This window comes from Serpula lacrymans (genome assembly GCF_000218685.1).
Source record: "Serpula lacrymans var. lacrymans S7.9 unplaced genomic scaffold SERLAscaffold_11, whole genome shotgun sequence".
NCBI classification, from domain to species: Eukaryota; Fungi; Basidiomycota; class Agaricomycetes; order Boletales; family Serpulaceae; genus Serpula; species Serpula lacrymans.
In genome coordinates, this window is record NW_006763300.1 from 836,663 (window position 1) to 860,624 (window position 23,962).

Genomic DNA, 23,962 nt, shown 5'->3' on the forward strand with positions numbered 1-23,962 from the left:
TTTCCTTTTTTTGACAATCTTATCCTGTACTACCTACGCAGGATTCGTCAGTATACATTCCTTCCTTCATGTTTTTTCTCATTCTTTTTGCACAGCTATACTGTGCATAGCCTACTTTTCTTTTACTATATAAACCCCTGTATTTTACCTTGTAAAAAAAACAAGAACTCCAATCCAGACTTCTTCTCTAATTTCAAGTTCACTACTCTGCTGCTTGTGATCCAGTGTGGTCACAACACTTACCACTGCTACCACTGTCAACTGCTGTCATCGTCACTTCCCATTTTTGAAGTCATTGTCATCCCTTTCGATTAGAGTCCTTCTGAGCACTACAGTTTGTGCGTCAGGAGCCTGCTATCACTGGGAACCTTGTCACCTCGTCATCCTCGTCGTTCTCAAACCTACCTTGTGCTACAATGAGCAAGGTAGTGCTCATCTATACTCGTCACTAAGCACCTATCTTCTATAAATTCAACTATCCCTCCTCCTCAAAACCCACACCCATACATCTCTGGGTTTTACTTTGAAGGATCCTTATACATACCACCCCACGAACAACCAGAGCACCCACTGTTCTAGGAGGCAAAGCCCATAAACAAGTTCCGTGGAATCTGGGAGGATTATGTGTTAGTTTGTTTTTGTGTGTGGTTTTCTAACAACAGTTCTCATCATCGACACCGTGCATGGAAGATTAGGTCCACAGTTTCGAAAGATGCCCTTGGATCTTTACCCCTTGTTCCAGGAATGCCTGTGATGATCACAGAGAATGCTGCAATCAATAGCAAAGTAGTTAATGGAAGTGAGGGGACTCAAGAATGTTATATGGGAGACTGATGAAGAGGGCCATTATTATGCATTGTGTGCTTACGTTCATGTACCCGCAGCTACATTGACTTTGCCTGGATTAGAGGAAGGAACAGTGCCTGTGTTTCCAGCACCCACTACATTCAAATACAAAATTAATGAGATGTTACATTCAATATCAAGGAAGCAATTACCTATGCTGCCAGCCTTTGTATTTACGGATTACAAAGTCCAGGGACATTCATTATTGAACATCATTGTTGATCTTGCTAGCGCTACTTGTCTACAAAATGTCTATGTCATGCTATCTCGAGCAACTTCATTAGAAAGCATTGGAATATTGCATTGGTTCTCATCCCATGATGTATACAAACAGCTTTCTGGTGAGTTGCGTGAAGAATTTGCACACTTAGAGGATCTAGACATCATTACAGCACTTGAATTTGAGAGTGAATTTGACTATCTTGGTGCGACCTTACCAGTTATGAATGAGGCATAACTTTGTTTGCCAAAAAATAGTGCAAATCCTAAACAATGATGAGTTGGACACCATTTGGAGGAAAGTTAATTGTCTGTTCTTGGTTACTCATACACAACCTAAATTGTTCCATCTGCATTCATTTGGGAAGCCTTTTGGAGAGATTAGTGGGTATTTAGTTACCAGCTTGGGTCGAAGCACTTTGCAATGAGCTTTTCTGTAGTTGTTCCACCAAAAAACCCATCAAAATCAATGTGAGCATCATTGACAAATGACTTTAACACAATTATTGGAAAAATGTTCTACATCTATCTATTGCCTCACGTAACAATGCGACTTCCTTCAACTCTAAGAATGTTCTCCAATTGCACGTCTTCCATCGCACTGAATGAAATGCCTCCCAATTAACCCTGTCAATTTCAAAAATATCCTGCGGTATCAGAGGAAACCATCGTTGCATCACGTGTAACATCACTAAATCTCCTTCAATAAGATCTTCTTCTTTATATGCGAAAGGCTTCTCTCCTGCCTGAAGATATTTGTGGCCATCATTGACCTCACAACCAAATGAAAAGTTGTTCTACAAACTTGATAATTAGTGAAGCTCTTTGTATCTTGCATTGACTCACCGCAAACGTCTTGACCACATCATCTCTCTCAGACCATACTTTGAAATAATGGTTCAATGTCATGAATGAAACATTGATATTAACTTACCGCCTTGAGGGAAAGCAGTTTTAGCCAGCCATTCCCGCAGTACACGTGTTGTACCATAACCAATTGGCTTCAAACGCAAATACTCCTCACCAACAGTGAAAAGGTCCATGTCATGGATATAACCGATAACATTCATCTGCATGGTTTGCTCCCCAGTACGATTGCACAGAAAAGATGCTTTGGTGTAATCATGATTATCATGCCAACCCCCCAATTTGCATCTGGTGGCATCAACTCTGGCGAATACAGAGCTAATGATGGTTTTGCAAAATTCAAAAGAGTATTGAGTTTCCTGAGTTGACACTTTATCAGTCTATCGGAATAGATAAATGAAAGAATTTTTGTTCACACTGTGGTTTCCCTATCATAGTACTCTGCAAACAATCCATGAATCCGTACAGACATCTTGCTTAGAAGAAATATCCTCATATTGCAGAACTCTGGTGTTCTTTTATGTCCTCCTTTGAGACCAATGACATCCTCTGTTGCGCGAAAATAAAGGAGCTGTTGATGTAAGTTAAAGTGACGTACCAAACTCATGCTTGTGTTCCCTTCATACTATACAATGTCAATCTTCCTCTGATAGTAACACTGTCACAGTTGAGCATGTTATTTCAACAAACAAAATGATGTGGAGACTTCCTTAGGAGCAACAGAAGACAGCTATTGATCATGGTGAAAAAACATTATAGCAACATACCATTGCTATACAGTATCGATCATCTTGATCTGAGACAAATGTGTGCCTTGAACTTTTTCAAACTCAGGTCTTGATTGTGGTAGAGTCGCTCTTTGGTATTGGCCGCATGTTCATGTTGCCGCCATCTAGCTCTGCATCTTATTCATGAAATATGCAATTCATGGGGCTCTATCACTCAGTATAACCGCATCACATCTAACCACATTGTCTGGGCCTGATATATTTCAATGTCTTATTCATATCACAATGGGAGGGATTGTCCCTATCAAAACTTCTTTGCTAAGTATAATTCGCTATAAAACTCTATCTCTGCCACCTGAAAGCACGCTCTTTTCTTTTTCTTTAGCTCCCTAACATGTCATATTTGACCAGTAAGTAAGTTTTCTTTGGCCAATGTATACTTTAATCCCTTTCCATTTTCTTAGATAACAACAATATCCTTGTGCGCTATCTTTATCTTTGGGTGTGCACATTGGGAAATAAAGAAACTCCTGATGTGAGAGCTGCAGAGCTTCAAAAGTGGCAAATTGTTCCTCACACCTTAGACAAAATGCTGGAATGGGTGCATGTGATGCAAGACGAGGATTGCGTAGACTCCACTCGAGGATATCAATTAGTCTACTCTTTGCCCTCTCCAGAAGTTGAAGGAGAAGTTTACCCCATGTCTATTCGCCTGCATGGTTTTATCAAGATGTTACAATTGGCTACTTTAGGCAATTGGAATGGGTATGAACACTATCTTTGTCTAAATTTCAGCGCTGACATTATCTATTATAGAAATAATGAAACGATTTGAACTGTGTGTCAGTCATTAATTCTCACTTGTTCAGGTCATCGCAAGCCGTGGCTAGCTACAATTTCTTCTTTAAGCGTGATTCGCAAATTGGTTAGCAAAATGCTTGCCCCTGGCTCGCAGCTTCAATCCACGCCAAACAATCATCAAAATCTCTACATGCAAAGAACAGTGTTCAACCAGATTTCTTAGCGGCACCAGACAATCCTAACCATTATTATGAGCGGATTAGTGCAGAATGGAACACCAATGACAAATTGCCTGTCGCAAAATATAATGCTACCAATCAACTGACGGCGATAAAACACCTTCTTCTGTCGCCTGGAGATTTTGTTGAAGTAGGTGTAGAATTTGATATTGTCGTAAGACGTGGTGCCTCCGGACAAAAAACGGTGAAAGTTTTCCCAACCTTCACTCATATTATCCAATTACAAGAGAGCGTTGCGGCAAAGTCAGTAAGTCCTCTCTAATTGCTCCTAAATAAATACATTCATCTATTGCTTTTTCTAGTCCAGTGACCAACCAAAGAAATGTAGCTCTCACGATGCAACTATGTCTGTGAAATGTACCAAAGTTAGACAAACTCTTGACATTGCCACGCATTCGCCCAGGTAAAATGATTAACATAAAAGACATGACATCATACAAAATGCCCAATAAATAACTTCTACTATAAAACGTCCAAGCAATCATATCCTCACATGATCACATTCAATGGCATATTTCATTACAATTAGATGTTTGATATTCAATCATTCTCTGATTTTTTATTGACTTTAGGACGATACAATTAATTCATATTGTACTCCTAAGTCTCCAGGCTCTGTTTATTTGCTCTGATGTAAATTATGACGCTGACAGTTTAGTCACTTGCTGTGTTTGCACATAAATACCTTGTGTCAACTGTCATCAAAACCTTTATTCATCTTTCCTGCTATGACTACTAAAAGATCTCAGGCTTCTATTACAGGCCAGACCGAAAAACCTGTTAAATGGCCTTGGCAAGTCACCTTTTCCTTTATATTTTACTCTCTACTGATAGAGCTTTAGTGGAGAAACTGACATCAAGAATACTGATGACGACAACACAAATGTCCCTTCCCCAACAGATGTTTCCTTGCCTGCTTTAAACCATGCACGTCCTTTGGACAAAGGCAAAAGCATTGACAGGAATCACAAGAAACCCTCTCAAACTTTACTAGTGAGTCACCTATTAGTTGCCATTTTTATGCGAGCCTTCTGACATCACTTTACGGCAGGCAACAACATCAACTATGCCTGCTGCAGATGTTTCCAAAACACGCGATAAGTCTCACCAACTCCTCCAACAACTGCCAAAGACTAAAATGCTGGCTTCAGTATTGCTGCATTCTTCCTTTTTTTTACCATACTCATTTTGATGTTAGCAACCAAAACACTCCCCAAAGAAAGTAGCAATCCGCGCGTCTTCAATAGGGGCTGCTATGCCCCAGCCCATCTTGAACACTATTGATATATCAGAAATTGCTCACTATACTGAAGACTTTCAGACGTAAGTACAAGAAAAAGACATGACATGTATTGTCTCACTGTTCTTTCTCCAGTCAAATCCACCGCTTCATCAATTTTGCCAGTGATGCAGCCAATATCTACTCCATTTCCAAATTACCAAGGCACTTCACTTGGGGCCCGCTGTCGATGATGAGAACTGTTGTTAGAAAACCACACACAAAACAAACTAACACACAATCCTCCCAGATTCCACGGAACTTGTTTATGGGCTTTGCCTCCTAGAACAGTGGGTGCTCTGGTTGTTCGTGGGGTGGTATGTATGAGGATCCTTCAAAGTTAAACCCAGAGATGTATGGGTGTGGGTTTTGAGGAGGAGGGATAGTTGGAATGTAGAAGATAGGGGCTTTGTGGCGAGTATATATGCGCACTACCTTGCTAATCTTAGCACAAGGTAGGTTTGAGAATGACAAGAAAACGAGGTTCCCAGTGATAGCAGGCTCCTGATGCACAAACTGTAGTGCTCAGAAGGACTCTAATCGAAAGGGATGACAATCACTCTCAAAAGTGACGAGTGACGATGACAGCAATTAACAGTAGTAACAGTGGGAAGTGTTGTGACCACACTGGATCACAAGTAGCAGAGTAGTGAACTTGAGATTTAGAGAAGAAGTCTGGATTGGATTTCTTGTTGTTTTTTTTACAAGGTAAAATACAGGGGTTTATATAGTAAAATAAAGGGAGGCTATGCACAGTATAGCTGTGCAAAAAGAATGAGAAAGAACATGAAGGAAGGAATGTATGCTGACGAATCCTGTGTAGGTAGTACAGGATAAGATTGTCAAAATAAGGAAAAGAAAGAGATAGAACAATGAATGCTGTGAGTAATGTCACAGGTTTGTACAGCCATAAAGTAAAGTCCAATAGCAGAAAGAGAGCAGGAAAATCATGATGTCATGAGTAAAAAAGGGTAAGGCAAAACACTATCAGTATCAACACAGTTCCTTTATTGTCAGTTAGGCATTCTAAAAAATATGTGTCCATAAAAATGATTCAATAATCAAAAATAATTGCACTGTAAATGAATGTTCTGCTGAAAAAAAAGAAACTGGAGCCACCGGTCCACCACCTAGTCCAAATCCGACAGTTCCATGGCCTTACCAATAGACTGGTTGTGTTGGACCACCTGGTCAAATGAGGGAGGGAGAGGAGTAGTCCCAATTTGGAACAAGTGAGTCCCAGGCAGCGTGTGGTAGGTGTAGCTGTAGCAAAGACGATGGACAAAAGATAAGTGTACCCAAGTGAATGGGACGGCGATGTACATGGGCGATGCAAGGGGATGAACCTTCTCCAGCTCAAAAACTACCCACCCACACTCCAACCAGGCAAGACGAGCAACCGATGTTTTGATGGTATATGATGGAAGATTGACGTCATGAAGATGGACCTTTTGCCCAATTTGGACCAGCTGCCGGGGCTTTGCTGATATCAGCAGCGGCACATGGTGGTTGACGAATTGGCGACGGAAACGGATAGAAAGTGGTGACATCAGATATGGTGGGGGAGCAAAGAAGATGAGGAGGAGGAGGGTGGAGGTGACAAGGAGGTGAAACAGAATAGGGATCCAGAAGCGACCGTTGGGTGAGAATAAAAAAGAGAGTAAGGGTCCCATGGTGAGACTGAGTAAAGAAAAAAAAGGTAAGGGAGGGCGACAAAAGCGAGGGCGCAATGTGTAGCCAGGGGCGACGCAAAAATTTGCCGAAATGCGGAAAGTACCAAATGGAAAAGCAAAGGTGAACGCAACTGGATTGCCTAATAGCGGTGGTGCTGATCAGCCACAAATTCAGGAAAGGTAATATTAATTACTATTCCACGTGGCACTGTGCCTGTGTGGCGCAAAGGTGAGTTTTTTTGAATATTCACTTCGTTATTGACACCTGTCCATGCTACCAATCAACTTTGGTGCATGACAGCGGGAGAAACAAGAATTATAGCCAAGGGAGTGAGGGAAATATATGGTTTTATTGTATTCCGTTAGAATTTTGAGAAAAAGAATTCTAAGCTACAAAAGAATTGGCATTTGTTTACAGACATGATTGAGCGAAGCTATGTAATTTAGTTACTTATTACAAGACAAATTCAGGGATAACATTTTTGTCCTCTTCCGCGTTCTCTTGTGTTGTGTTGCTACAATAGAGTAAAGATATTCTCATGAATTCAAGGTGGGTCCACTACACCACCCAGTGGTTGAGAGCCTTCTGTCTTTCATCTGTCTTTATTTTATAACATACAATGTTGACTTCCATGAGGACGAGATCTCCTATTTTCAAATCCAATGCGTGATATTGTGGCATGTTTTCTTTGTCACAAAAAGCATCTTGAGCATCATAGATAGTATTGCACAATGTTGCCTGAGAGAGGTTAGTAAGATTGAAGGATAACAATAAGACTTTCTGATGGGCAAATTTTGTCCTCTGACAAGTTTACTTTGCCATTTTATTGCTTTGATGTCTCCTAGCCCTTCGTCAACAAGATCTAAGGGCAAGCAGAAATATAGAAGGCGGAAATCAGACATATGAACAAAATTAGAGTGCGAGACGAACCGTCCATCACAGAACGATTGAATAACGTCATTGTGACTTTGTCTGCTGTCTCTGATGAGAGGGGAACTACACCAACAGTAGCTTTCCTATCCGGCTTATTGTTGTAAGTAAACCATACTTTCAAAATGTGGCCTACAACCCACACGGTTGCTGGTTGTCCAGTTAGCGGGTTGCATATTCTAGTGCTGCGGTCGTTGATGGTGCGTTGCGGTGTCATGCACCAAAGTTGATTGGTAGCATGGACAGGTGTCAATAACGAAGTGAATATTCAAAAAGACTCGCCTTTGCGCCACACAGGCACAGTGCCACGTGGAATAGTAATTAATATTGCCTTTCCTGAATTTGTGGCTGATCAGCACCACCGCTATTAGGCAATCCAGTTGCGTTCATCTTTGCTTTTCCATTTGGTACTTTCCGCATTTCGGCAAATTTTTGCGTCGCCCCTGGCTACACATTGCGCCCTCGCTTTTGTCGCCCTCCCTTACCTTTTTTTTCTTTACTCAGTCTCACCATGGGACCCTTACTCTCTTTTTTATTCTCACCCAACGGTCGCTTCTGGATCCCTATTCTGTTTCACCTCCTTGTCACCTCCACCCTCCTCCTCCTCATCTTCTTTGCTCCCCCACCATATCTGATGTCACCACTTTCTATCCGTTTCCGTCGCCAATTCGTCAACCACCATGTGCCGCTGCTGATATCAGCAAAGCCCCGGCAGCTGGTCCAAATTGGGCAAAAGGTCCATCTTCATGACGTCAATCTTCCATCATATACCATCAAAACATCGGTTGCTCGTCTTGCCTGGTTGGAGTGTGGGTGGGTAGTTTTTGAGCTGGAGAAGGTTCATCCCCTTGCATCGCCCATGTACATCGCCGTCCCATTCACTTGGGTACACTTATCTTTTGTCCATCGTCTTTGCTACAGCTACACCTACCACACGCTGCCTGGGACTCACTTGTTCCAAATTGGGACTACTCCTCTCCCTCCCTCATTTGACCAGGTGGTCCAACACAACCAGTCTATTGGTAAGGCCATGGAACTGTCGGATTTGGACTAGGTGGTGGACCGGTGGCTCCAGTTTCTTTTTTTTCAGCAGAACATTCATTTACAGTGCAATTATTTTTGATTATTGAATCATTTTTATGGACACATATTTTTTAGAATGCCTAACTGACAATAAAGGAACTGTGTTGATACTGATAGTGTTTTGCCTTACCCTTTTTTACTCATGACATCATGATTTTCCTGCTCTCTTTTTGCTATTAGACTTTACTTTATGGCTGTACAAACCTGTGACATTACTCACAGCATTCATTGTTCTATCCCTTTCTTTTCTTTTTTTGACAATCTAATCCAGGTCGTGATCCCATGTCCACTATCGACCTCAGTAAGCACAGGGATTAGTGGCCTATATCATTCAACTGCTGATATTCACTACATGTCATATTACAGGGACTAGCTCACTATATGAATAAACTGTTACAAGCTAGCACCAATCTACTTCTGCGTCATGATGCTTGTTTCTCGATGCTGTACCTATGACCAGTCAATGTTATCCATAATTCTCTCAGCTTGTTGTTTCTCCTGCATAAAGGAACAACCAAATCAATAGTAAAGAGTTGTGCAACTGTTCCATATTTCTCTTAGAAGTTACATGTGGACATCTTGAGTATTTGTATCATGACTATTAATACAGTTCAATACAAAGCATGTGTAAACATATAGCTTCGCAGAAGATAGCACTGAAAGAATCATGATAATATTATGTGTCTGATATGATCATAGATTGATGGAGTGCACATCTGAACCATGTGTAGTTTTCTAGTAGGTACATAAGCGTCACTGGCATGTGAGTGTTGCAATGTTTGTTTCTAAAGCTTTTGCCAAATAACGCGTGTCGGTGTTGGTGGCAAGTCCTTTTTAGGGTGGCTCACCTTTCAAGCCAGTGGTTGTCCATTCAATACAGCCTAATATACCTTGGTAGGGTCTTTTGATTGCGGATAAAGGGTTAAAAACTTGACGTGTCTCTCGGTTCTGTAGCGTTATGGCTAGTTCTACAATTGTTCATGCCGCCTGTTTCGCGGTTGGTGCTCTGGTCGGAGGTGGTGTTGCGACAGCTGTATCATCCAGGAGGAGGCCAATCTCTCCAGTCACACAAACGGCTGAAGAAACACGCGTGTCCCCAGCATTCATCGAGCTAGGGCCTAGTGGAAGCGCCAGGTTGTCAAGCACAGCCCTTGCTGCCTCTACCCCATCACCAGTGCTGAAGTATGGCAATCCAGGTACGTCGCATGAAAGGTTGCGTGGCCTTTATTAACGTCTCAACATTTTATCTCCCAGGTCCTGTCTCGGATCTGCTCGTGCGCAAGGCCTATGTGGCAGCTTACGACCGAAGACTTCGGCACCCAGCATGGGTAAGTGTCAGGTTGTGTCCTGAAACGACTGATAACATACGGCACCACCACAGACAGCAGAGCATTTAACACTGTCGTCCTTGGGTCGTTCTCCTGAGAATGGCGATCGTTCAAAATCGACGTTCACGGAAGATGAAGCTTTACCCACTCCTTTCCGCGCATTGCTCAAAGATTACTTCAAGAGTGGTTATGACCGTGGTCATATGTTTGTTTTCCCTCCGAGTGCCTAGTTTCACAGGTACTAATCTTCATTTTTTTCGCTTCAACCCGATAGGGTCCCTGCTGCTGATGCAAAATCATCACAAGAAGCCATGAATGAGACCTTCCTTCTGTCGAATATTGCCCCTCAAGTTGGTGCGGGCTTCAACCGACACTGTGAGCCCCTGAATCAGTAATATGAGATACTGTTTAATTTATATTTTGTGTCCGTTAGATTGGGCTTACTTAGAGGACTGGTGTCGGCGCCTTACTGGATCGTTCTCAGATGTCTATGTATTCACCGTACCACTGTATCTTCCTCGTCAAGAATCGGATGGAAAATGGAGAGTGGTACGTCTTTCTACCCTGATGTCTTGCGCGACTGTCTATTAGCATACTATCCGAAGACTCACGAAGTGATTGGTTCACCACCTAATGTTGCTGTCCCAACCCATTTTGCCAAGGTGGTCCTGACCTCTCGTCCCTCGTCACCCTCAACGCCTGATGTCCCAGAAATATCCACTGGAGCATTCGTTTTGCCTAATGCAGTCATTGCTGACGACGCACCTCTGGAAAGCTTTGTTGTGCCTAGTTCGTTTTTTCATATATGAAATGTGTTGCGTGAACTGAAATATTTATCGCTAGTCGAAGCTGTTGAACGTGCGGCGGGCCTCACACTTTTCTCTGATGTTTTGAAGACCAAGTCGAAACATATTTGCAAGAGTACGACGTGTGATGTCACCGTTCGTAGGTTTGACGATGCGCAGAAAAGGCCAGATGTGCGAAAAGCTATCTCGGCACCCAAGTAGTGTTATATAAATTAGTGTAGTTAGCTATTCTGGATACTACCACTGCACAACCAATGAGAGTTATATATTAGATCTCAATAGCACGAGTATTAAGCGTCCGAAAGCATGTCTTTGATACCTGTCCAGTACTCTGGATCCACTCTTCTAGATATCTCCCCCTTGGTCAACCATGCGAAATCCAACACGCGCTTTGGATCTGGACGAGCTTGGCCCGCCATGATGTGAGCCTTGTAGAAGAAGACCACAGCCTGTCGAGCGGGAGTTCAAATTAGTCGGGTGTGCATAGAGCATCTCAAAGGCGGAAAGCTTACTTTTGAACTGGGCTCGGCTACAGACGACGGATGGTAAACACCTATCGGGTTACGGCTAACTATCCACGTATCCATGTGGCTCCCACATTCGGCTTCGAGGTCTCTGTTTGCAGCCTGAAGACAAGGCGTGGTTATCGAAAAGAAAGGAATATCGAGGTTAGCTACTAACCTGATGTAAAAGCTCGCCTTTTTCGACACCACCTTGAGGAAACCGCCAGACGTCCTTGCCACTTTCGTTTTTTAACAGCATCAAGTAAAGATTCCGCTGCCCTCTCCTGTCTAAACTTTTCAAGTCTTGCTTCGTATCTGCCTCGTGAACGCGAGGCATGGTTTCTTCGTCCTCATCCCTCAGACTGGCTTCAGCAAGAGTGGCAGATTCACTTTGTTCCGCAGTGTCCATGCCAAAAGGAGCACCGAATGCTTTTCTTTCTCTGCGGCGTTCCTCGATATTAAACCTTGCCTCGAGTGGTGAACCCTGTTTGAAATAAAATTCATAAGGGAAAGGATTATGTAGAGCGCGGTGAATGCGGGATTGGTAGGCATAATAAGCCCTTTCAAATGGCGTTGGTGTGCGGGTGATGATGGGAGACCGGTTCAGAATGACCGCTGCATTAACTATTGGGCGTGAAGGCTTTATAGGACGCGACGTAGTCTCGCTGAACTCTGGTGCACTTGGCGTAGGAGCTGTACTGGCCTGAGTAGCCAGCGAACGGCAAAAACCACCAAAATGACCTATAGCCCTTCAGAACTCGCGCACAACACTCAAATGCATGAATCTTACCTTTTGGCGGCCGGTTACATGGTGAAAGGACTGTACGGGAGAACATGGTCTGTAGTGAACACAGAGAGAGCGGACCAGACGAGGAAATTTGGGTATACCGAATTTATTATTTATCAATATTTCTCGCAAAAACAGATTGAAAACAGACGCGTGAGAAATGTATACCCATAAGAGAGACAACATATGGAAGGCATACTTGGGCTATCTGGCACTGAGGAGCATTCGCAACGAACTACCATGTCTGTGGCCTTAGTCTCAAACGCGTTTCTGGACGAGAATTCAGCCAAAATCAGGTCAAAGCCTGTGCCATGGGAGGTAAACATATTCATGAATCAGCTCTTCATTTTTCCAATCAGCTCTTCAGGGATACCAACGCGCCGGCTTGGTCACTTCGGAGGAGCTAGCACTCATCAAGAAAGTGGATAGACAACCAAGAGCAAAGACTGAATCTCTCCTCGTTTCTGATGGCAAAACATATGCACTGCTGTATCTCCGTCTCCTCAAGAAACTCCGGAGGGTGGATACCATGCAATGCATCTTAGTTCTAATAGCAGATGCTCTCCTTGGTTTGTCTTAGGTCGTTTAACGCTTGGATTAGATGCGGGGCTAACATCCATTTGATACAACATTCACTGTATATTAGATCACGACGAGCGCATACCACTCTTCACAAGGGCCTCTCAAACCGATCCAGAGCTTCCCTATGTACCTTTATTGCGGTACGCTCTTCGCTTTAACGTTCTTTACCTATTATCACTCAGCAATCATTGCAGCACGGATGTTCAAGATGATTTTGTACAGCTCAAGTCTGCACAGATCCTAACCATGCTTCTAAGGTCGCGCTATTTCATTGGGCCGCTTCTGTCTTTGTCGCACTCAGCTGAAGTTTACTTACTCTAGTTTTGAAGCTACCCAACTGCACCATCAGTATTTGCAGTCATTCTTGAACATTTTATCCACCATGATACAAGATAGCTCGTTCCACAAACGTGATATAGCTGTTCAATGCCTCGAGGCTCTTTTAGCTCGTCCTGAATATCGCAAAGCTGTATGGGGCATTCCAGGTATCATAGACGGGTGAGCATCCGCCGTTATCCTACAGCTAATTAGCATATCTAAATACCTGCGTAGCTTGGTCGATTCTATTCGGAACAAACCTGGCCCACAGATGAGCTATCAAGTCGGGTTCTGTTTCTGGTTGTTATCATTCGAGAAGGAAGTAGCAGAACAAATTAATAAGTAAGTCATTTTATAGATAAATCTACTCGTTTTTGATGACCACTTGGAATCCGGTAGGAAATACGATATTATACCTTTGCTTATTACAGTAGCGCAAGCGGCAGTGAAAGAGAAAGTGATCCGGGTCATCGTTGCCACTTTCCGAGTAAGTCTTCCGTTTCGCCTTCATCAAATAGGAGTGGATTAATATCTCATCAACGATTTCAGAATTTCGTTACCAAAGCGCCATCTGCGAACCTACCAGCAATGCTCGTAGCACAGCTATTACCTTTCATCAAGAATCTTTCTGGGAGAAAGTGGTCTGATGAAGATATTCTTGAAGATGTTCAATTTGTGAAAGATGAGCTTGAAACGAACTTCCAAACCTTGACGTGAGTGTTAATTTACATAGTCACGTTAGCATTTACTCACTATATGTACAGAACTTATGACGAGTATACTTCGGAATTAGCATCTGGACATCTTTCATGGACTCCTGTTCATGAATCGGAAGATTTCTGGAAGGAGAATGCGGCTAAGCTGAATGATAAAGATTACGAACAATTAAGGTATAGATTTAGATGCATTCAACTGAGTATCTAACCACACCTTCTTTCAGGATATTGATCAGGTTGCTGGACGACTCAAATGACCCACTTGTGCTCGCAGTAGCAGTGCACGATATTGGACGATATGTCAAACACTATGACAGAGGGAAAAAGTGAGCTCAATTACTTGAACAGCCATTGAATTTTTTTTTTCAACTCTCTTCAAGGGTTGTCACAGATCTGGGTGCCAAGACACGAGCAATGGATCTTATGAGACATTCCGACTCAGACGTCAGATATCACGCCCTTCTTTCAGTCCAGCTGTTAGTTAGCCAATCTTGGATCGCTGCTTGAGGGGATTCCTTTTGTAATACAGTGATACCATTCGGACTGTATCGTCATCATAATAAATGAAGGACCTTCACACTAGACCTCCGAGAGTACGCATATACCCATGAGAAAATTCATATAAGACTATCAACAACGCTCTAGTCAAGAATTCACCCATATTTCAGCAATAACTTCCATTTCCTTCAATATCCGCTGATCTACTCGTCCGTATTCACCGTTGTATTCGCGATCATCTCCTGCGATCCTATCGCCAACAAGTAAAACTCGCAACCCTCCCACACTCACAAACCCTGTTCGCAAGGGTAAAAATGACAGCTGGATCTCAGTCACAGCCTCGGCTCGAATCATCTCGTACTCTGCCTGATCAAGCTCATTTGCAGCAGGGAGAGTTGAGGAATTAGATAAATATATTGGTTCGAGGGAAATTGCAGATGGACCAAGGAATGTGGTGCCGGCCAGTTTTGTGGCCTTATCTTCTCCCAAGCCTTCGAAGTATGGAGGTGGGAGCGATGGTGAATCACCACTGCGGAGCTTTAAGGGAGAATCTGATACAAGTTTATCTGTAAGGGCACTAGAAAGGCCATGTATGGGAGTGGTTATTGTGGACGACGATGACATTCCAAGAGATGAAAATCGAGAGCTGATTGTGGCTGTTGACGGAGGTACATCTGGTATAGCAGCAGCACGAGGGGGTTGGAGGTGTTGAACTACCAAAGACACAATTCTGACCTTCTTGTCACGGTTTTTGGGGTTTGGGAGTGCGCCTGCCACGGCAATTCTGACTCCAACTTTGAAAGGCTCTTCAACCCTAATTGTTTGCGGCAACACGTGTTGCACGCATAAGTCTACCTCGAGATCAAGAGGCCGTGCGGGTACTGGTAACGGCAATTGATTTGGAATGGATGCGCTGATGGAAGGTAGGACACTTGGAGATTGCGGACGAGGGGACCCTGGTACTGCTTTATTCCGGAAAGGTGAACCAGATCTATAGGGTACCGCAGGCGGAGTGCCGGGACGGGAAGGAACTAGCTGTGGAGAACGAGGGCGCGGAGATGCGACAGGAGAGGGTGGGTTGACTCGCTGAAGATACGAAGGAATGGCGGAAGGCGGTGGTTGTTGAGGTGGAGGCGGAGGAGTAGGAACTATGGGTACCCGACGGGAAAGCATCTAAGGTGGATGGAACATATAAGTGCCATAATCAATAACTTGAGATATCTTTAACATACAGAGGTAAGTAAACGACCTGGCTCGCCGAATGACGACCGCCAAGATATATCTAAGCGTCCGAGGGCAATCGTGGTTCCAGGCGCGTGCACCAAGGGAAAAGTGGACAGAGATACCGGTGTCAGGATGTATATATACTGTCGCACATCTTGCGGTTGCATTAAAGCCATGGATCCAGAGAATATACTTTCTTTATCTTCATCATTGTTCTCGTCAGGGACATTTGCATCTGTAGCAACCCAGCCGTCCGCACAGTCGAGATGCATGCGGTCAAACCAAAGAGAATCTTGAGTCATATTCTGTATATGAACCTCTAAGAACACCTTTTCCCGTTCGAGAGAGCTAAGCTGAGCTGATGGCGAGCGAGGTAAGTGCACCTTAGTCTTCACTGACAGTGGGTTAGTGACCTAGAAACAACACTTAAGAATTTCACCACATTATAACTTGAGCGATGCGTGCTTACAACAAATTTGTAGAATTTACGAAATCCCTGGATATTAGGATCGCCATGACTCTCAGCTGATCCGGGGGAGTGTCGTGCACCAGGAGGCAATCGATAGGCTACGATGCAAGCAAGAACATGTTGCCCTAGCTCTTTGATTTCATGGTGAACTACATGTTCCAGTGCATCCCCAACTGCTAGTCTGCACTCTGGTCCACCCAATTCCATAAGGATAGTTTTGGTGTTGGCGGTCTGCATCTCTACTCTTAGGCTAACGCCCTCGATGTCTACAATTGCTTCATTATTGACCGAAAGGCAGCTAGAGAATGTTTCTCCCAGTTGAATTGAACCGAAAGACGATGGTAGAGTCAGTAATTCTGATGCGTGTGTAAGATCACGAAGAGTCTTGGGATGACCAGGGAGTGGTGTTTTCCCTTGAAGTGAGACGATAGAAGCAGTTGAATGAGCTGAAAATGATGGGGAACTAGAGTAAAAAGGCTGCCAGGCGCTCGCAAGTGCAGGCCTCTACATTTAAGACATGAACGAACCATTGAGAACATAATTTAAGGAAAGACGGACCACGCACAGAAACCCGCATCACTTTCAGTGACAAGTAATGCCCCGACCCGTCCATTTTGATTTCGTAGTCCCGGTTCTTTACTTCTTTTCAGGTTTGAATGCAAAGCCACCTCTTAGGTTTGGGTGATAGATAAGTGTAAATCCTGAATGATACGATTGGTGGTTCAAGTATACGTACACGATAACTTGATACGCGTTGCAGCCCGCGCCTAAACACGGTGTTTGCTTCAGTTAGGATCTAAAGGCAACACCATCTAGTAATCTGAGAATTGGTACGCATGACAAAATACACAAAGGAGTTCCAGCTACACTAAGCGTCTTCAGTATCATTATTATATTGTCTGAGCTAGGAGTGTCGATTCATTATATACATGCAATAAATAGTCAACCGTAAACATTAATTTGACTGACGGGCAATCAACCACCTCTACGAAGTACCTTCTTTAACTCAATGTTTTGTTTCTCCAATGTTTGAATCTTGGTTTCTGCCGAGGCCATCTTCTTGAACAGGTAGCTCTCCCTTTCAGATGAAGCCTTCTTTCCGCCCCACAGTGAGCTTCTCTCAGCCATAGCTATGTCCTTCAGATCCAATAACTCCTGTTCGCATGCCCGTACCGTGTTCTCAGCACTTGAAATTACTTTTTCGTTCGCCCATATGTCTTGTGTAGCTCCAAATATCGAATCTAGGGAAATAGTAATAGTTGAAGGTCTCGTGTTTTGGAAATCAGAGAGGACACCCAGCATACCATTTACGACCCGCTCAAACACATATTTAAGCACCGGCTTTCCAGGTCGTACAGTGGAAGGACGCCCTTTTGCTCATCTGTCACATATTGTCTTCACAGATAATCATGGCGAAGACTCACCATTGCGAGTGTTAATAGATATGAGCTCCGCGTGCTCCATTCTACGCAGGGCTAACTCGTCTCCTTTGAATGGGAATTCCAGTAGCAGATCATAATACGGAATCTTCAGTATGTGTCAGATTTCGATTGAGCACGTTCAAAAATCACAAGCTCCTACCTCCACCTGTTTCGACAGGAGTTTGAGCACGATCCAGGCCTGTTCTCGTGACCAAGGCAGTGATTTTGCATCCTCCAGGTCCTCGCCAAATGCATTCTTGCGTAGCTCACCGACACCTCTGGCAATGATATCCTCCACAGCTTCCTCTACAGCCTGACCACTTCGAACTTTGTGGATCAACTATAAGGATTGCATCACTATCGTATTGGTGAAATGTGAAGAAGGCTCCTTACACTTTCTAGATCACTGGCCCGACCACCCAGCTTTCCAATACACACAGTCTGATCGGTTGTAAGTTCTATATTCGTTCCAGCATCATGTAGCCTCTGTCTAATGAAAGATAAGGCGCTGGACGCGTCCGCATCATACAAAGCAATGGAGTTAAGTGGTTTCGATGGTAGAGCTGAGAGAAAATGATAAGGTCGTAATTGATAGTAAGAAACGAGACATACCTCTTGCTAAGAGTTTCGAGTTCTCTCTATTGTCACTCATAACGATGACATGGGCAATCTGTATTCAAGAGTCAAAATCAAACGATCAAACCCAATTTGCATCGTGCTTGCTGACCTGGTTCTCCGCAAGAGTTGCTGCCCACTGAGCCAATACGCTCAACAGCTCCTCTCGATTTGCCCCACCTCTTGCCGCATAGTTCTTGATAACAACTATAGGAAGAGCGGTCACAGCCTGAATATCCTCTACACTCCTCTTCTTTCTCGCTAGTTCATCCTCTTCTCCTTTCTCGGTTTTTGCTAGTGCCATACTGCCTATGTCATCACCGGCTTCACTGTCAAGTCCTGTCATCAATTCGTCGCCCACACCAAGTTCGCACATAACGCCATTGCCTGCTACACAATCCAACCGACCGTCATGCCAAGTTCCATTTCTGATGCGTTCACGCATGCTGATGTCCTGGGCTTTGCGCTCTTCGGAGTCTTGGTCTGCTTTTACCTTGCGTTGAGCATCGGTACGGAGAGAACGGCTCACGCCCTTCAACGCAGTCCCGACAACCTCAAGAATTTGTTTCAGTTGCTCGTTGAGCGAGCTACTAAACCCGGCTAAGGTAGCGCGAGAGGGCTTCAGGGCTCAACACGCAACAGGCAAGCGTTGACATACCTTTCTGTCCGATAATACCTACACTCGCCAGATCTATCATACTGTTCATCGAATTCAAGAAGGTAAATATAGGCCAGTATCCAGTCTGTTGTGCCAGCCCTGCTACAAGTCTCGCGTCAGACGATGCCTTGTTAAGCTCCGTACAGTCAATAACGAGAGCCTTCCTGCATCGGTTACAATAAAGAATAGAAGGGGCGTAGACTTGTTTCATACTCACCGATTCGTCTCACGCAACAGACCGTGCAACATGCGTGATTTACCACTTCCCTGAGGGCCATGTATAAATGCGATGGTGGCTGGAATGCTGTCAATAGATGCTAGCTTAAGCAGATGGAATATAGCGCACAAGGAAGGTCGGAAAGATAGCTCCTCAATGCGATTTGGGCATCCTTGCGTTCTTTCCAGACGTCTTCCGCTGGCATGTCCCCTGATGATGATGTCGATACAAAGGAAAGTCGGTCAAGGGTGTTCGCGCGCATCCACTTATACAGTGAGAACTCTGAAAATTGCTGTTGATACAGGTTATAATCTATCCCAGAGAGTAGCTCACCTCGATAGTTAAACCAATTGAGTATTTTCCCCTCCACCATTATCGCACGAACGGGATCAAAGATCTAACAGAAGTATGATCAGAGGACATGCTAAATTATGTTAGTCATAAAATTTACTGTGTAGGTCAAAGTGCCCAGGAGGAAGACAATGATGGGTAGCACAATACGTGGATGCCCGGTAATCCAATCGCGCGCTGCATGAGCCTGGATTGGAGGTTGATATATAGCGTGTAACCGCGTAGGCGCGCTGGAATCCACAAACTTGAAACCATGGATGACATTGCGGGCTATAGTTGCAGAACGAACGCGTTGGAATGTGACCGTGGATGAACGAAATGTTCCAGCTGGAACAGGTACCGGAGACGAAACGTCTTGTATGCGACCGTATGGCTGGTAAATGGGTGAGATTACACCTCGCAGAGTAGCGCCCAACTCACTCGAAGGATATCATACAACGACTCTTCCTGGATGTCCGGTCCTTCGAAGGCTAACTTGACAACGGTAGAAGCGTATCTATTCATGTCCTGATCGTAGTTTGAATCAGCTATCGCTTAACATCTTATAGCTAGCCATGTCACTGACTTCTCGCCAAGGTCGACCTTTCACAAGCCAGATATTACCTCGCCCAAGACCAGTCCAAGATGGTATACCGCCATGTTTCAAGGCTTCTTGCTTCAAATCATTCTCAATTGAAACGAGGGCATTTTCGGGGTCAGAGGCATTATAATTGAAGTGCACGAACACCCCTCCATCTTTTGCGTGGGGTTCTAAAAAGAGCACCTGAAAATCGTGTGTTTTCACAGATGATAACAGTGCTTCAAGCCTCTCGAGAAGAGTTTCTTCGCGAAATATACCGATGTAGTGACGAATACTGTAAGATACAATATTGGTTGGCTTATGCATAAAGTTGGACGAACAGGAAAGAGTACGAACTCCCAGGTGCCCAAACGGACCGGGAAGACAGAATCTACAAATAACCAACCTTCTTGCGACTGTTATCCAGAGAAATAAAGATGTAAGTTTGAAACTTTGACCAAAATACGATACTCACATCCTGGGTTCCGTTACATGGTTTCTCTGGAGCCGATAATCTTGAGCTTGAACATGATATGAGCCTTGAACTTAAGCCTGGCAATGCTGACGGTCTATGCGTCAGATAATTTTGCGCCAGTGGTCCCAGCCTGGGATATGCTTGCTGCATGTTATCAACCAAAGAGAAAGGTCAACGGCATGCCGGTGTATACGAATGCCAGTGCCAATTGCATCCGAGGTGACGGAAGTGTGGCTCTGTAACCCTAACCATAATAGAAAATTCTTTCCTGTGTTCTCTTTCCTGTTTCCTACCGCGACCTCGAGTCCCCACACGAGTCCGTCGTCGTCGCTCTCGTCGTCGCTGCCGCCCACGATGCTGCCGACGTCTGCCTCAAAGTCTCATTCTGAGCAGAGGCGAAAGCCTCTAACCTCAAAGACACCCATCGCTCGTTCGAATTCGCTCTTCGGTGCAATCAAAAATATCGTCACAGCACCCTTGTCATGGTTTGGCAGTACTGATGATTTCGAGGACACTAAAGGAAAGCGTAGACGCCTCCCCCAGTCATCTGCTCAAAGTCGCGAGGAGGATGAAGGTACCGCCAGGACCAAAAGAATACGGGTAAATAGTCCAGATAGAGATATGCAGTCTGCTGGTTATCTCGATCCACCTGGATCCGTCTTTGGCCAGCAGCAGCAGCGCCGTCCACCCACTGCCGTTCAGCCGCAGCCACGACAAACGCGTTCACCTGCTAGACGTTATCTTCGTGCATCTTCAGCCACGATACCGACTTCTTCAACACCTCAATCGCCACGTAATCGACACACCCTTTCACCATATCCGAGCGGCTCTCACCTCAAGCCCGAAGGCATATCTCGCACTATGTCCTTGGATCCACCGTCGGGTCAGGGTATCACTCTTGGTACGAGTCTAATACAGCGCCAGGATACTATGCAGGATCTTACTGCAGAAACGCGTAATGCTTCAAGAAAATCCATGAGCATATCTCGCGACGTTTCCATGTCGCCCAATAGGCATCTGCGCATGCGTACTTCCTTAACTCCTCAGCCATCTGGAGCCACCGTCAATTCTGCTCATGAACGTAAATCTCACGAGCCCCCACCGTTGGCTTCATTAATGTCAAATCCGATCTTCGTGAAGCCACCCCCTGGCTTGCAAAAATCAGATTCTACGACCTTATCTAAGCAAACCACTCTGGGGTCTTTGATGGAATCGCAGCGAAGCGTATGTTCTTTCTCTCGAGTTATGATATCCACTTATAACCGTGATCCTAGTCACGATCCCCCGTCCGACAACGTGGATCTCTTCTATTTGGGAGTGGGTCGATGCAGGATGTTTCTGGCTGTAAGTCTTCGCTAGATCACAGGCCAATCAACCCACTAACGTGATTTTGTTCAGCTTCTCTCCGGCCTATGAATGCTGCCGAAAAGGTGTTACAGGAGCTAGATGTGTACAAGACACCGCTGCTACCGACGCGCTTGAAAGGTTCCTCTGCCATCCCGGAGATGTTCATGCCTAAACAGTCTCGCTCGATTACATTAATGCGTGATGAAAGGAGTGGAAAGCCTCGTCTTGGTATGAAAATCAAGGGTAAAAAAGCCAGGAAACAAGAGGAGGTGAATATGACCAAACCATATGCGGGAGAAGGTGGTATGAAGAAATTGTTAGCGAGACGTAAACGGGAAGAAGAGCAGGCTAGGGAAAGGGAGAGAGAAGATGCCATGGAAGATGATTATGTGGAAGAGGAGAAGCCGCAAGCGACGGTCAAGATAGGTTCTAGTCGCAAGCACAAAGACAGGGCCGGTGTGCCAACTTCCTTGCAAAGGGCTGAGCCTCGATTCGATTCCAATGCAGGCCGTGAGGTATCTTCCTTAAGAGTAGGACGTACACGGATTGCTCGGTCTCATATATCACGTCCTGTATCGAGATCCAACAATAGGTTCTCCGCTATATATGATGAAGATGAAGAGGACAGTCAGACGGAAGAAGCGAGGATCGCAGAGCAGAACATGTTGGAAGAGGCGGCTAAGAAAGCACCAGTCTTCGAGATCCCTGCTGGGTTTACCTTCGCCAAAGATGTAAGTTGTTTTCACTGAGACGATTTGAACCAGATTTCTTATCAATTATGTCACTTTAGATACCACCAGTGAAGCTGAACTCAGTTAACGTACCGACCAGCACGCTGCCCTTCTCGATCGCAAGGTCTACAACACCAGCAGTTTCAGTTACTGCAGCTGCTGTTACGCCACTTTTTGCAGTACCACAATCAACCGAGGGAACCAGCAAACCTGCTCCAGCCGAGGAAACGCCGGCTCGTCCGACATCAATACCCACTATATCGCTGGTGCCTCCTACACCCCAGCCCGCTAAACCTGACACCTATACTACGTCATCCCTGTCAGGATCCGCGCCATCAAATGGTTCAGCTCCTCCTACAACGTCAGGAATTCCCAATTTCTTCGCTAATTCCGCGGTGCTCTCGAAGCCTCCGGCCACGGTCAATATGCCGCCTCTTTCTTTCGGTGCTGTACCTCTACCGGTCCCAGCGAAGGACGTAGAAAATCCTGTATTGCAGGGTGAAACGAAAGAGAATGACAGTGCTAGCTGTTCGATAGCTGAGCCCAAGTTATCTTTGTTTGGAAATATGGGTGGACCGTCTTCTACCTCAACACAAACGTTCAGCATGTCATCTAGCAACAATGCACCTATTTTGGCATTTGGACTCAGTTCTAGTTCTGCTGCGACGTCTTTGTTTGGGCAGACTGCGGCTACTCCCGCACCTAAGGAGAGCTCTGCAGCTTCTCAGGAGCCGAAAGATGCAAATGTCTTCGCTTCCTCCAAACCAGAGATTACAATTTCATCGCCTTTTTCTTTTGCCCAGGGAAACAAGTCCAGTGAATCTGCGATGCAGTCGGTGGCACAACCAGAACTACGGAAGGCCGCTGCGTCTTTTGGGACAACTGCTGTCGATAAAGCAAAGCCCACTTCACAAATTGAAACTGTTACCCCAACATCAGCTTTCAGCTTCGATCCGTCTGGTAAAGCGGCAGAGGCGCCTAAAAATGCCTTTTCGTTTGGTCAGCCGACTGCTTCTGTTGCACCGTCTAGTCCAGCTCCTGCCACCGAAGCGCAAAAACCACTATTTGGAGGCGTGAGTTCAGGTTTCTCCTTCGGTCCACAACCGACCGCGACAACAGTTGCAGAGGAAAAACCGGCCTCCAACTCCTTTTCGTTTGGTTCTGCTCCTTCTACTCCTTCTGCTCCTGAGAAAAAAGCTGCAGCATTTTCATTCGGTACCCCTGGAGTATCCACTCCTCTTGCTACGTCTTCATTTATGTTCGGTACACCTAGTTCGAACACCAATGCATCTGATGTCTCTAGCAAGTCGTTCTCTTTTGGACAAACAGCACCTGTTCGGGCTACAACGCCTCCCAAAGATGAGCAGGAAGTGCAGATGGAGGAAAGTCCAACGAGGGAAATGAATATGAACGGAAATGAGAAGCTAGCAGACCGACCAACTCTTGGTTTCTCATTTGGAACATCTGGTTCATCCATGGAAGGAACTTCTGGGAGGCCATCATTTGGCCAGAATCAAACGAGTTCACCAGGGTTCAATTTCGGGACACCAGCTGCCAATCCATTTGGAGCGAAAGCTGAAGCCAAAACAGAAAATAAGCCTGCACCTTCCTTTGGTGGCTTTGGTCAGTCCTTAACTATCCCTGGCTTCTCTTTTGGTTCAAAGCCTACCGAAAGTCCAGTCGTACCTTCC

General features: G+C 44.9%; 8 protein-coding genes across 8 annotated transcripts; 7 read left to right on the top strand and 1 right to left on the bottom strand.

The window, feature by feature from the left end:
* Window positions 1–793: 793 nt before the first annotated feature.
* Window positions 794–1,303, top strand: SERLADRAFT_350999 (uncharacterized protein; the record flags this gene model as incomplete). Its single annotated transcript, XM_007321417.1, has 1 exon — window positions 794–1,303. One exon carries the CDS (start codon window positions 794–796, stop codon window positions 1,301–1,303), a length of 510 nt encoding a protein of 169 aa, XP_007321479.1.
* Window positions 1,304–3,054: 1,751 nt separating this feature from the next.
* SERLADRAFT_410252 (uncharacterized protein) lies at window positions 3,055–4,107 on the top strand (the record flags this gene model as incomplete). Its single annotated transcript, XM_007321418.1, has 5 exons — window positions 3,055–3,070; window positions 3,125–3,425; window positions 3,530–3,585; window positions 3,616–3,947; window positions 4,003–4,107. 5 exons carry the CDS (start codon window positions 3,055–3,057, stop codon window positions 4,105–4,107), a joined length of 810 nt encoding a protein of 269 aa, XP_007321480.1.
* Window positions 4,108–9,501: 5,394 nt separating this feature from the next.
* Window positions 9,502–11,408, top strand: SERLADRAFT_417179 (uncharacterized protein; the record flags this gene model as incomplete). Its single annotated transcript, XM_007321419.1, has 9 exons — window positions 9,502–9,560; window positions 9,621–9,862; window positions 9,921–9,994; window positions 10,048–10,199; window positions 10,269–10,369; window positions 10,428–10,543; window positions 10,600–10,783; window positions 10,838–11,249; window positions 11,314–11,408. 7 exons carry the CDS (start codon window positions 9,625–9,627, stop codon window positions 10,999–11,001), a joined length of 1,029 nt encoding a protein of 342 aa, XP_007321481.1.
* Window positions 11,409–12,303: 895 nt separating this feature from the next.
* SERLADRAFT_474431 (uncharacterized protein) lies at window positions 12,304–14,992 on the top strand (the record flags this gene model as incomplete). The annotated part of the gene is made up of 11 exons (XM_007321420.1): window positions 12,304–12,408; window positions 12,458–12,659; window positions 12,737–12,812; window positions 12,867–12,929; window positions 12,994–13,170; window positions 13,225–13,332; window positions 13,390–13,477; window positions 13,540–13,703; window positions 13,755–13,880; window positions 13,931–14,032; window positions 14,087–14,992. The coding sequence occupies 11 exons, from the start codon at window positions 12,331–12,333 to the stop codon at window positions 14,211–14,213; spliced, it is 1,311 nt and encodes a 436-aa protein (XP_007321482.1).
* A 1,766-nt stretch (window positions 14,993–16,758) lies between these two features.
* On the bottom strand, window positions 16,759–20,353 carry SERLADRAFT_362954 (uncharacterized protein; the record flags this gene model as incomplete). Its single annotated transcript, XM_007321421.1, has 14 exons — window positions 16,759–17,138; window positions 17,202–17,267; window positions 17,322–17,424; window positions 17,479–17,658; window positions 17,712–17,881; window positions 17,931–17,988; window positions 18,046–18,533; window positions 18,592–18,755; window positions 18,809–18,887; window positions 18,938–19,090; window positions 19,142–19,205; window positions 19,260–19,532; window positions 19,580–19,666; window positions 19,725–20,353. 14 exons carry the CDS (start codon window positions 20,043–20,045, stop codon window positions 16,873–16,875), a joined length of 2,472 nt encoding a protein of 823 aa, XP_007321483.1.
* A 1,561-nt stretch (window positions 20,354–21,914) lies between these two features.
* SERLADRAFT_396923 (uncharacterized protein) lies at window positions 21,915–22,417 on the top strand (the record flags this gene model as incomplete). The annotated part of the gene is made up of 3 exons (XM_007321422.1): window positions 21,915–22,093; window positions 22,133–22,271; window positions 22,331–22,417. Coding segments are annotated over 3 exons (405 nt in total), but the record flags the coding sequence as incomplete, so codon positions are not given.
* A 350-nt stretch (window positions 22,418–22,767) lies between these two features.
* Window positions 22,768–23,410, top strand: SERLADRAFT_474441 (uncharacterized protein; the record flags this gene model as incomplete). Its single annotated transcript, XM_007321423.1, has 1 exon — window positions 22,768–23,410. A coding segment is annotated over one exon (573 nt), but the record flags the coding sequence as incomplete, so codon positions are not given.
* A 52-nt stretch (window positions 23,411–23,462) lies between these two features.
* Window positions 23,463–23,931, top strand: SERLADRAFT_396925 (uncharacterized protein; the record flags this gene model as incomplete). Its single annotated transcript, XM_007321424.1, has 1 exon — window positions 23,463–23,931. A coding segment is annotated over one exon (358 nt), but the record flags the coding sequence as incomplete, so codon positions are not given.
* Between the last annotated feature and the right edge of the window lie 31 nt (window positions 23,932–23,962).